The sequence below is a fragment of the Rhinatrema bivittatum genome, chromosome 2 (genome assembly GCF_901001135.1).
Source record: "Rhinatrema bivittatum chromosome 2, aRhiBiv1.1, whole genome shotgun sequence".
Lineage (NCBI taxonomy): Eukaryota > Metazoa > Chordata > Amphibia > Gymnophiona > Rhinatrematidae > Rhinatrema > Rhinatrema bivittatum.
Window position 1 is genome coordinate 103,827,154 of NC_042616.1, and position 12,896 is coordinate 103,840,049.

The 12,896-nt window shown below is 42.6% G+C and overlaps 1 protein-coding gene across 3 annotated transcripts in view; it reads right to left on the reverse strand.

Annotated features, from left to right (window-relative positions):
- The window catches only part of NCAPG2 (non-SMC condensin II complex subunit G2), a 327,980-nt gene that overhangs the window by 255,441 nt on the left and 59,643 nt on the right, over positions 1-12,896 (reverse strand). For all 3 annotated transcript variants that reach the window (XM_029588506.1, XM_029588507.1, XM_029588508.1), the window contains one exon: positions 6,563-6,720. In XM_029588506.1, coding sequence (XP_029444366.1) covers positions 6,563-6,720 — 158 coding nt within the window. The remainder of the gene's footprint in view (positions 1-6,562; positions 6,721-12,896) is intronic.

Genomic DNA, 12,896 nt, shown 5'->3' on the forward strand with positions numbered 1-12,896 from the left:
CTTAACTATTCTGAATAATTTAGTATCATCAGCAAATCTGATCACCTTACTCGTCGTGCCCTTTTCCAGATCATTTATAAATATATTGAAAAGCACTCGAAGTACAGATCCCTGAGGTACTCTATTGTTTATTTTTTCCAGTGTGAAAACAGATCATTTAATCCTACTCTCGTTCCTGTCTTTTAACCAGTTTGTAATCCACGAAAGGACATCTCTTCCTACCCCATGACTTTTTAGTTTTCTTAGAAGCCTCTCAAGAGGGACTTTGTCAAACGCCTTCTGAAAATCCAAACACACCACATCTACCAGTTTGGGGTTTTTGTTTAAAGTTTTACAAAAAGTAGGCTTGGGGGAGAATTTCCGAACTTGGCCGAGAGTTATGTATGCTTCCCCTAAGGCCTGTATTCTAGTATTTTTGAGCTGGGTAGGGGCACAAGACAGATGCCCACTCTCACCTCTACTTTTTACTCTGTTTATGGAGCCCCTGGCGTCCATGATACTAACTGAGGACATTAAGGGTATTTGTGTTGCGGCCCCCAAATTAAAATTTGCGGATGATATCCTGTTTTCTGTTGCCCATCCACAATTGTCATTACCCATATTAGTGCTGGAGCTTGAGATTTGGTGCCATTTCGGGCTTCAAAGTAAATATGTCCAAATCAGAGACCCTAAATGTTTCTCTATCTGATGAACAGGCGCTCAGATTACAGGCGTATTTTCCCTTTAAATGGGCATCCCACAATATTCGACATTTGGGAATTCAGCTGGGACCTGACTGGTCACAGCTATTTAGATTAAATTATGTCCCATTAATGACACGGATTTCTAGAGACCTGGATATTTGGACCTCATATCCATGTCCTGGCTAGGACGAGTGGCAGTCATTAAGATGAATGTGCTCCCCAGGTGGCTCTACCTTTTTCAAACTCTCAATAGAGGTTCCAGTTAAATTTTTGAGATTGCTACACACAAAAGTCTTACATTATATTTGGTGGAAACGCCCTCCTAGGGTGGCTAGAAGGGTATTATTTGAGCCTAAGCGCTTGGGGGGTTTGGCAGTCCCTAATTGTTTGCAATATTATATTGCGGTCCAAATGAGAGCTGAAGATGATTGGACGCCCCGAGATTATAAGAAACAATGGACAAGCATTGAGCAAGCAGAAATCAAGGATGAGACCCTTTACGTTAGGCTATGGGGTCTACCTCCACATGGAGGTTATAATAGAGTTCTAAATCCTTTTCTGGGTTAATGTTAAAATTATGGAAAAGATGGAGATCTGCCCTGACGGGACATGAATCTTTGGCCCGCTGGACCTATATAAAGAGGGGCACACTATGACCAACCTGGGAAATATATTTAGCAGATGGTCCCCAAAGAGGTATCTGGTGTTGTGGGCAACTAATCGATAATTTCAATATTCTTGCTTTTTCTGATATACAATTACAATACAACCTACCTGACTGAATATTTTCATTATATTCAATTGCAACACTGCCTTATTGATGGGTCTTTATGTCATCAGGTGACTAGAGAGCTGACTGAGTTTGAAGAGATTGTGTGCACACTGTAACTAAAGGTCTTATATCTAAGATCTGTCTGGCTAGGGACGGCCAGAGAGCTTCCTGCCCCACATCAGAGGAAGTGGAAGCTGGACTGGGGGCATATGTGGACCAAGCATTAGTGGATCTGTTCTTATATGAATATTTCTAAAAGTTCTTCTTCAGCTAACATTATTTAAACCAATTATAATCCTGTATATAGATGGTATCTATCACCAGCTAAACTAAGTAAGATTTATCCAACTCAAGATAATAACTGCTGGAGACATGGTGGTCATGTCCCAAGATTGTTCCTTTTTGGAGGTGGATAGAAGATATACTCTCTCAAGTAACCAAGTTAAACATTCCTTTTCTCTCAGCTTATCCACAATCCTGGCCACCTGCCTATAAGATATTAATAAATTATATACTATGTGTGGCTAGGCAGGAAGTTGCAGCCCACTGGCGGAAAGAACATCCTCCTGCTGAAACCACATTTCTGAAACGAATCTGGGCAGTACACTATTGGCTTTATTTAACTGCTATACAAAGAGATGCTGTACCTTTCCAAGCTCAAATCTGGGAACCTTTTTTAAGATGGTATCAAAAACTATAGTGTCCCCAAGTCTTAAAGAAAGAGAAGTGACTTTAGGATCTCTTTACAATAATGCTAAATAATATTCAACTTTACAGTGTTGCTGCACTGTTTATTAAAAACAAGGAGATGAAGTAATAGCTGACCTGAGGGAGTATGGAAATAGGGGACTGTTATCCTATAGCCTATAGACTGAGATGGGTTTGGGAGGGGTTGGTAATTTGGGGGTGGAAAAATCTCTATGATTGATATTATGTTGATGTTTGTATGAATCTGTGTTATATATGATGGAGATGTTTCTCTTATGTTTATAGGTATCTTTTTCAATGTCAATGAGAATAAAATTTAAATATTAAAAAAAAATACAAGAAACCACAAAATTATGAGAAACCACAAAACGATTTTGCAAGACTGGTCATCTAAATGGTAGGTGAAATTTAAAGCAGACAACTGCAAAGTAAGGAATTTAAGAAAACAAAGCCAAATGTAATGTGGCATGGAATGGACCCTTGGGCCAGTGTGAGGAGAGAGTACGCAGGCTGCAGGCCAATGGCAGAGTGAGAGTGGCAGGTCAAGGCAGGCAATAGGTGAAGGCAAATTATTACCACTTCAACTTCATATTAAACCACTTCAACTCCTACAAAACGCAGCAGCCAGATCACTCACCAGAATCAAAAGATCTGAGCACATCACCCCAATTCTCAAAGAGCTGCACTGATTGCCGATCCCTTACAGAATACAATAAAAAACCTTATCCCTCATCCACAAAGCACTATACAGGAATAAAATGGAATGGATGAATGTCACCCTACACTTCCAAATACCACAAAAGAATCTACGTTCCACAAACACCGGTCTTCTCACTACCCCCTCCTCAAAACTAGCTCACCACAACTCAACCAGAGAACGTGCACTTTCCATAGCCGGAAACCCCCCCCCCCCAATGGAACACCCTCCCGACAGACCTAAGACTCGAACCAACATCACAAACTTTCAAATAGAAACTGAAAACATGGCTCTTCCAAAAAGCCTTCACGACATCCTGAAGACAACCAGCACTCAACCCATTCACCCCCTTCCCCCCCCCCCCTCATTTCCTCCCTCTTCCCTCCCACACCCCCTTACCCACCACCCTACTCTCCAATCGCTCTTCACCTTGAAATACCCAATCCCCATCCCCCCTACCCATCCCATACCTTTCCCACACTGAAACAGTTGTCAACTCAAAACTATCTACCCCCCCAGGAACGTCTCACAGAATCAAGCCATTTTTAATCTGAAAATACATTTAACGCAGAATGTTAAGTTTCTATGTACCTAAATGCTCATAAGAGAAACCCTCCCCCCTAAAGTTATTCTGTTTTGTATTTATTTATTTATTTGTGTTTTTCTTAACTGACCATCAGAGATATCATGTCGGTTTACATGTAACAAAGGTAAACAACAAAGCAGGAAGAGAGCAGTTACAAAAAGCCAGGTTAACAGAGAACTGGGAAGTGCAGAGACAGTTGCATGGGGAAGCGAAAGCTTAAGGCTAGAAACAAAGAAAACTTATGTACATCATAAAGATTCCCAACATTATGAAGAGACGGGAGAGCCAATGACTCATATCTAGCACAACGTGTGGACATGTTAGCAGGGCTATACAATTACGCGGAGAGCCACACCCGAGGTGTGGACAAGTGTTATCTACGGGCAAACTTATCATGGTTACTCTGGTGGGGTAGGGAAAAGTTTGACAGCAGGGATTAGAATGGGGGAAGTCGCGTATTTAAGGGTAGGCTTGTTTAAAGAGCCACGTTTTGAGTTTTGATTTAAACTTATGTGCACATTGCTCTAGTCTAAGTCTCATATTATTCCCCCCTGTTATGTTCTTCCAGCTTCCACACCCTGTTACAATGTAACCAACAAGTTGGTCCATGTAAACAGATGTGATAACATGTGTTGAATGTCGGTATATAAAAACAAATAAATAAATATTCCGAGTCCATGCAAGGGTCATGGCAGGCAGCAGGCAAGGCAAGGTCAGTGTCTGATATGACGTCAAAGCTGACAACAGGAAAGGTATAGTTAAAGTCCAGGCAAGTGGCATGGTAGGCAGTAGGCAAGATGAAGTCAATGTCCGGTCCGAGGTCAGCAACTGAAGAGCAAAGCCAAGGAGACGAAAACCAGGGAGACACATGAGAAAGGAAGGCAGGACTGGACGGGAAAACTGGTACACGACAAAGCAGTAATAAAGCAGGAGGAATAGAAAATAGCAATATAGGAACAAAACAAGAACATAAAGCAACTACCACTGCAGGCAGGAGCATGGCAGGAGACCCGATGCTGAGGCTTTGGGTTGCTATGCTGAGCTTCATTTTAAACTAGAGCAGAGATGACATGATCAGTCAGCGCCCCCAGGAGGAACTGGCTGCCTGGCCTAGAAAAAGACTTCAGGAAGCACAGGTGGTTCTAACCAGGCACTAGGATGCAGCACGCTACGAGATGCTATGCTAGGAGTGTCTGAAGGTAAGGGGTGTTACAACAAAATATAGGTATATAATGCTGGGTTCCAATTTAGGAGTCTTCATGAGGGAGAGGATCTTAGAGCCATGGTGGATAATACGTTAAAATCCTCAATTCAGTGTGCAATGGTGGTCAAAAAGCCAATAGAATGTTATGAATTACTTGGAAATGAATGGAGATTAGAGTTGAAAATATCATAATACTTCTGAATAGATCCATCTCAAAACGATAAAGCACAACTAGAAAGGTAGAGAGAACGGAAACAAAAACAATAATGGGAATGGAACAGCTTCTTTATGAAGAGATACTAAACAGATTAGGGCTCTTCAAATTTAAGAAGAGGCGACAGAGGAGATATGAGGTGCAATATGTACAGCGGAGATCCCCGAGGGAGTGGCAAGAATTATAGAGCTGAACAGTCTAGATAGCCCATATGGCCTATTTGAGAGGATAAATAACCATAGAAACGCAACTAAGGGATACACCACGAAACAGATTTAAAAAACTGGAGAAAGTATTTTTTCACTCAATGCACAATTAAGCTACAGTTGGATGTGGTCAAGACATCTAACATAGCTGACTTTAAAAGGCATTTGAACAAGTTTCTGGAGAAAAAAAATCAAACATTCATCCAGGTAGATTTGGAAAAGCTCTCTTATCCTTGGGAGTCAGCAATAGAGTGGATCTACTCTTTGGGGTCTGCTAAATTGGGTCCCAGATTGGCCACTAACAGAGACAGGATGCTGGCCTCAAAGGGCCTATTGTTTAATTCAGCATGGCATATTTTATGCTCAATGTGTTCCAAAATGTCTCATCATATTTTCAAAAGGATGACTGGCAAGTTTCATACTTAATGGCACTTTTCAAATGAATGAGACCCACATACAAAAACTCATTGTGAAGTATTTAAAAAACTCCCCCACCTCAAATTTTCTCCAGATCTAGCCCCTCTCCAAGTTGTCTTGTAATTAATGGAATATTTTCTAAATTACATACACAAGCACTGAAGCATAAAACCTCTCTCAAACTGCATCAGTAAAACAGCAGCAATCCCTGAGCTGCATTCCCTAGTGTCTAAAACTGTTTTATACAATAATTAACCCAAGGGCTTTCCAAGCTGTACTTACAATCAATTAAGATAGGTTTATAAAGTAAGATATGTGATCATGAATGGAAGGATGAAAATTCTACATTCTTGTTGGCAAAATCTGCTAAAGCAAAAAAGAAAAGTAGAAAGTATAAATACATAACTATTCCCACAAAAAATAAAACTGGCTCTACAAAGAGCCTGTGTGCCCTGTTCTTCTCCTCCTCCTACATACTCTTAAAAAAAATACAACACATTTCTCCTTATCTTCTATGGAGGATCAGGTTCAAATTTGGTTTCTCCTGCTCCACACCTCAGACAATAAGCTGGCAACTTGAAGGGAGAACAGACTTAACAGAGCAAGCCATTTTCAGTGAGGGTAAAAAAATGTATTTTATATTTTTATATTCCGCTTTTCAGCACTTCAAAAAATGCAATTTTATTTAGAAAAAGCCTATACCACCTAAAAATCAAACAGCACATACAAAAGGTAGAATCCAAATATTTACATTTTCAAGTTGAATTTTAGATGTTTAAAGGTAGACATCAACTAATAACAGAAAAGAATCAGCTGTTAAATTGAATATAATAATGAAGCCCCAGTCTTCTATTAGAACCTAGCTATTTTTTCTTCTTACTCCTATTTTAAGGAAACACAAAAATCTGATAACTAATCATGAACCCAAACAGCCCAATCAATCCTCTACAAATATGTAGATCAAGACTCGCATTTTTGGTCTGTGTTCTAAAAACTGGCCCAATAGCCATATTCAAAGACTATTTAATTCTGTATTAGAAGTTTAAATTACTGCCTTAAAAAATTATTTTCATACCGTGCTTTTCTCCTTGAGGCTCTCTCTTACAAGCAAGATAAAAGCACATTTCACCAGCTCTTCTTTCCCTTCCAATCCTTTCTCCCACCAAGCTTCACATAAACGTTGGATGGCAAGTTGAAGGACTGCTTCACTTTTAGGCAATAGCTGTAAGATACCTAAACAGAAAAACAGAGCAGGTATTTAGCACTTCTACGGACAAACTAAGAAGAATGGAAATCTTAGCAATATTTCTATCCTAGTAACACCCAGCCAGCAGGTTTGCTTACGTGCAAACAGGGTTCTCTGTAGATAGCAGGATGAATCAGTCTTAACACATGGATAACATCATCCATAATATTCACTTTGTAAACCGTTATGATGGCTCTACCGAATAACGGTATTTATTTATTATTTATTTATTTGTGGTTTCTTATATACCGATAGCCGTTCGCACATCGTATCGGTTTACATACAACTAATAACTTGTGGGCATGGCCCTTACAAAGAACAATAACAGAATGTGGAAGCAAATCTACACATGATATATGTAATTAATTACTCTATGCACCAATATACAAGGGATAAATTAATTGCTCTATGCAACAATATACAAAGGATATATGGGTATATACTAATAGGGGGTATGGAGGGGTTCTTAGACAAACTCATAAAACTCATCAAATAAATAAATAAATAAATCCAATAGTCCTGATATGGACCCAGCTCTCACTAAAAGTCTTACTAAACATGTGCAAGAGTTCTCACATGCACATGCTACCTACCTGGTGAGCCTCTCAGTCTTTTCCAGAGCTTAAGCTTTAGTGAGGTAGTTGACTCTCCAGGAAGGCGGGCAGACATTAAGTATTGTTAACTCATCCTGCTGGCTACCGATAATCCTGCATATAGGCAATCAAACTTGCTTTCTCCATTTGCAAACAGGCATGAATTGGCCATTTTGCATAAGGAGTCCCAAGCTGAGAGCTGAACTGTGAAATTACTAAAACAACCCAGACAACACCAGTGGCTGTGCAGAACAGTTTGTCCAAAATTAATATCTCTTTGGGACATGATATCTAGAGAGAAGTGAGAGGTAAAGGTATGAACTGATGATCAAGAAGCAGTTTTCTATATGTCGTCTAAGGAAGTGACCCTGAGACAAACCACTGAAGTCACTATGGCTTTCACTTGAGGCTTGACAATCTGTAATCTTTAAGCCAGCCAGAACGAAACAGTGCATGATACATTCCACCTGCCAATTAGATAGTATTTGTTTGTCAACTGCCCTTCCCAATCTATTGGAATCAAAAGACACAAACAGCTGAGAAGCTCGACAGTGAGGATGAGTCCTCTTTATGTAATACCTCAGGGCTCTCTTGCAAAGCAAGGAGTTCAGAGGACATTTTGCTTTGTGAGCATGTGGTTTTGGAAAGAAAATTGGCAGCACAATAGCTTGCTTAATGTGGAATACAAATACCACTTTTGGAAAGAACTTAGGATGAGTGCGTAGAACCCTGCTGGGGAAAAATGCCAGGTGTGGTGAATATGAAACCGGAATCTGCAATTTGCTTATTCTTCAAGATAAAGTGACGGTTACAAGAAACAGGTGAGAAAGTTCAAGTTTATGGACTCAAGAGAATTTGAGAGGTTTCATGAATTGAGTTAGGACTACATTATGATCCCAAGGTACTGGAGGTTTATTGACCAGAACCTTAAAATGCCATATTCCTTTCATGAATTTTGATACTAACGAGTGGAAAGAGATTGGAGCCCCAGAATGCATGTTCAGAAAGTCTCATGCATGCCCAGTAAGAATTTTACTGAGCTCTAAGAGCTAGGTTTGTGTTGCAATGTCAGATGGCATCATCCATGCGTTATGGCTGATTCATGCCTGCTTGTCGATAGCGTACATGCAGTCCCTTTAGCTTCAGAGATTTTGGCTTAAAAAAAAACAAAAACACACACAAAGCACTGTTTAAATTCAAATATAACAATCAGCTTGCCAATTCCCTTTGATCCACCCAGTCACCAGATTGGTATACCTGAATTTAAATAGTGCTCCATGTTTTTATTTTACAAAAAAAAAAAAAAAGCTAAAAAGGCCGAATGACAATCTCCTCAATATAGATAGTGATTGAGTATTACCCCTGAAGCAGCGGATGCAAAACATAGATCCATGTGAGGATTCTTTAATACTAAGCTAAGGGGTAGATTTTAAAAGAAGCGCGATCAGCCTACTTTTGCTTGCGCATCAGACTCAAGCAAAAGTACGCTGGATTTTAGTAGATACGCGCGGAGCCGCGCGTATCCACTAAAATCCTGGATCGGCGCGCGCAAGGCTATCGATTTTGTATAGCCTGCGCGCGCCGAGCCGCGCTGCCTCCCCCCGTTCCCTCCAAGGCCGCTCCGAAATCGGAGCGGCCTCGGAGGGAACTTTCCTTTGCCCTCCCCTCACCTTACCCTCCCTTCCCCTACCTAACCCACCCACCCGGCCCTGTCTACACTCCCCCCTTACCTTTGTCGGGGGATTTACGCCTCCCGGAGGGAGACGTAAATCCCCGCGCGCCAGCGGGCCTGCTGCGCGCCGGGCCGCGACCTGGGGGCGGGTACGGAGGGCGCGGCCACGCCCCCGGGCCGTAGCCACGCCCCGTACCCGCCCCCAAAACGCTGCCGACACGCCCCCGGAACGCCGCGACGACCGGGCCCGCCCCCCGACACGCCCCCGACACGCCCCCCTCCGAGAACCCCGGGACTTACGCGAGTCCCGGGGCTCTGCGCGCGCCGGGAGGCCTATGTAAAATAGGCTTCCCGGCGCGCAGGGCCCTGCTCGCCTAAATCCGCCCGGTTTTGGGCGGATTTAGCCGAGCAGGGCTCTAAAAATCTACCCCTAAGTGTATTGGGACTGTATAGTGTAGAGACAATACTGCTTTTTAATTTGCAAACAAAACAAAAAAAAAACACTATAAAAACAACAAATGATCATCATGGACTGATAATAAAATGATCAAGTACACATTTTGTGGTTTGGTTGTGTATAACGATAATCCTTATTTATTAAGGCATTATATTTCTGTGAATGTATATAGAAATTTTCAGAGGTGAAATTAGTAGATTTTTGTATTTTTCTTCCCTGTGCATTTTTTGACTAGTTGCTTTACAGATCATCAGGGTCAGACTAAGCCCTTTCTGGTTTTGTACCCATTAAATTCAAAACAGAGAAAATCAAGTTTGCTTTCCATAAACAGTGTTTCTGTAGATAGCAGGACAAATTAGTCATGATCTCTGGGTAACATCATCCGACAGCACTGAATAGAGCTGTCTCTCCAAGCTAGTAGAGCTCTGAGTATGTGCAGGAGTTCCCATGTGGGCGTTGCCCCAAAGTCTCCTCACTCTGTTTCCAAAGCTAGTAGGATAGAACAGTCTGCGCTATCCATGGAGGAGGGGCAGGCATCTCATGCCTAATTCATCCTGCTAGCTATGGAAACATTTACGGTAAACAAACATGCTTTTTTCTGTCAATAAGCAGGGCTGAATTAGCTTTGATCTATGGGGAGTTTCAATCTGAGGGTTGTAGTGCAATGCATCTGATATAACAACCCAGACTCCACTGTGGAGAGCAGACTTTAGAAACTGTATGACATAGTAATATAGGGCATGATGGCAGATAAAGACCAAAATGGTCCATCTAATCTGCCCAGCAAGTTTTCTTTAAAAAATATATATATATTATTAAAAAAATATAAATTTAAAAAAATTTTTTTTATATATTTTGTTTTTTTAAATATATATAAAATTTAATTAATTTTTTAATTTATTAATTTGTTTTTTGGGTAGGAGCAACTGCTGCTCCATGCAAGCTATCCCCAAGCCTTCTGTTAAGGGAAGTAGCAACTGCCACTCCGTGCAGAAATGTGAATTTTAGGTGTAATAGTAAAGTTACCCCATTTCTTCATTTCCATTCTCTAGTCAGCAGGGAACTTCTGTGTTTGTCCCATGCACTTATGAATTCCATTACTATTCTCGTCTTCACCACCTCTTCCAAGAGGGCATTCCATGCATCCACCACACTCTCCATGAAGAAATATTTCCAGACATTGTTTTTGAGTTTTCCCCTTGGAGTTTCACATCATGATCTCTAGTTTTGTAGCCTCCTTTCATCAGAAAAGATTTGATATTTGCAATAATTTATTTCTTTCAGATATTTGAAGATCTGTATCATATCCCCCCTCTCTCTTCTCTCCTCCAGGGTTTACATATTAAGGTCCTCCAGTCTCAGTAAAGACTCCACACCATTTTGGTCACCTTTCTCTGGACTGCTTCCATTCTGTCTTTATCCTTTTTGAGATAAGGTCACCAGAACTGAACACAGAATTCCAGATGAGGCCTCACCAAGGATTTGTACAGTGGCATTATCAACTCCTTTTTCCTGCTGGTTAGGATTCTTTGAAAAAACAGTCAATCATCCCTCTGGCCTTAGCCACCACTTTCTCACACTGTTTCGCCATGTTCAGATCTGATACTATCACCCCAAGGTCTCTCTCCCAGTTCATGCACATAAATCTTCCCCCCTCCCCCGCACATATACAACTCCTTTGGATTTGATTGCCACAAATGCACGACTCTGCATTTCTTGGCACTGAATCCCAACTGCCAAACCTTCGACCATTTCTCCAATTTTTCTACTCTTTCAGGCGTGTCCACTCTGTTGCAAATCTTAGTGGCATCTGTTAAGAGACAACTTTTACCTTCTAATTCCTCTGCAATATTGCTCACAATCAGTCCCAAAACCTATCACTGAGGAATTCCACTTATCACTCTTCTTTCTTCGGAATAGGTTCCATTTACCAGTACTCGCTGATGTCCAGTCAGCCAATTTGTAATCCATTTCACCACCTTGAGACCCGGTCCCAGGCTTCTCATTTTATTTATGAGCCTCCCACGGGAGGGGAGTCCAGAGGTCACCGCAAGCGATCCAGGGATTGAATTCCTCAGCCCCAGCTTCCAGAGGCCCCGCATCTTTTGCAGTAGAAGAGGACCGGAAGGCTCATCTGCATACTGCTCCCAGCATCCGCCGGGAGAGGAGTCCAGGGGTCACCGCAAGCGATCCAGGGATTGATTTTTAAAGTTACAGCGTTCTCAAACCATTCCCACATGCTTAGAGTTATGACTACCAGGGAGTCCAGAATAGTTTTACAAAGCTAGGGATTGCCAGCTCTTGAATACTCCTACTCACAGTGCCAACAAGGGATTTAGCGTAGTCTGGATTTTAGAAAACCCTGTGCTTTTAGAGTAAAAGTAAAATCAAGCTTTGAATTTTGTGCAGGACCAAAGGTTTCTGTCTCTCTACAACCCCTTCCCCCCCACCCCTGCAATTTGGAATTATTCTATATAATGACATCCATTTCTTGTGGGATACAGCTAAAGGGGTACTAATGATAACGCGAGTACCGTATTTTTCGCTCCATAAGACGCACTTTTTTTCCCCCAAAGGTGGGGGGAAAATGTATGTGCGTCTTATGGAGCGAATATAAAAAAAAAACCAAACAAAAATCTAACAAACACCCCCCCCCCCCCCCCGACTCCCCCAAGACCTGCCGACTTAATTTCCTACAACCCCCCCCCCCCCAAGACCTGAAATTAATTTCCTGCAACCCCCCACCCTCCTGACCCCCCCAAGACCTGCCAAACGTCCCTGGTGGTCCAGCGGGGGTCCGGGAATGATCTCCTGGGCGCGGGCCATCGGCTGCCAGTAAACAAAATGGCGCCGACGGCCCTATGCCCTCACTATGTCACTGAAACCGACCGCTGCTATTGGTCGGTCTCCGTGACATAGTGAGGGCATAGGGCCGTCGGCGCCATTTTGTTTACTGGCAGCCGACGGCCCTATGCCCTCACTATGTCACCGAGACCGATCGCTGCTATTGGTCGGTATCAGTGACATAGTGAGGGCATAGGGCCGTCAGCTGCCAGTAAACAAAATGGCGCCGACGGCCCTATGCCCTCACTATGTCACTGAGACCGACCAATAGCAGCGGTCGGTCTCAGTGACATAGTGAGGGCATAGGGCCGTCGGCGCCATTTTGTTTACTGGCAGCCGACGGCTCACGCCCAGGAGATCGTTCCCGGACCGCTCCTGGACCCCCGCTGGACCACCAGGGACGTTTGGCAGGTCTTGGGGGGTCAGGAGGGTGGGGGGTTGCAGGAAATTAATTCGGCAGGTCTTGGGGGGGGTCAGGAGGGTGGGGGGTTGCAGGAAATTAATTCGGCAGGTCTTGGGGGGGTCAGGGGGGTGGAGGTTGTTAATTTAAAGGGTTGGGATGGGGGGGGGGGGTTTTGGGGGTTCCCACAGAAAGAA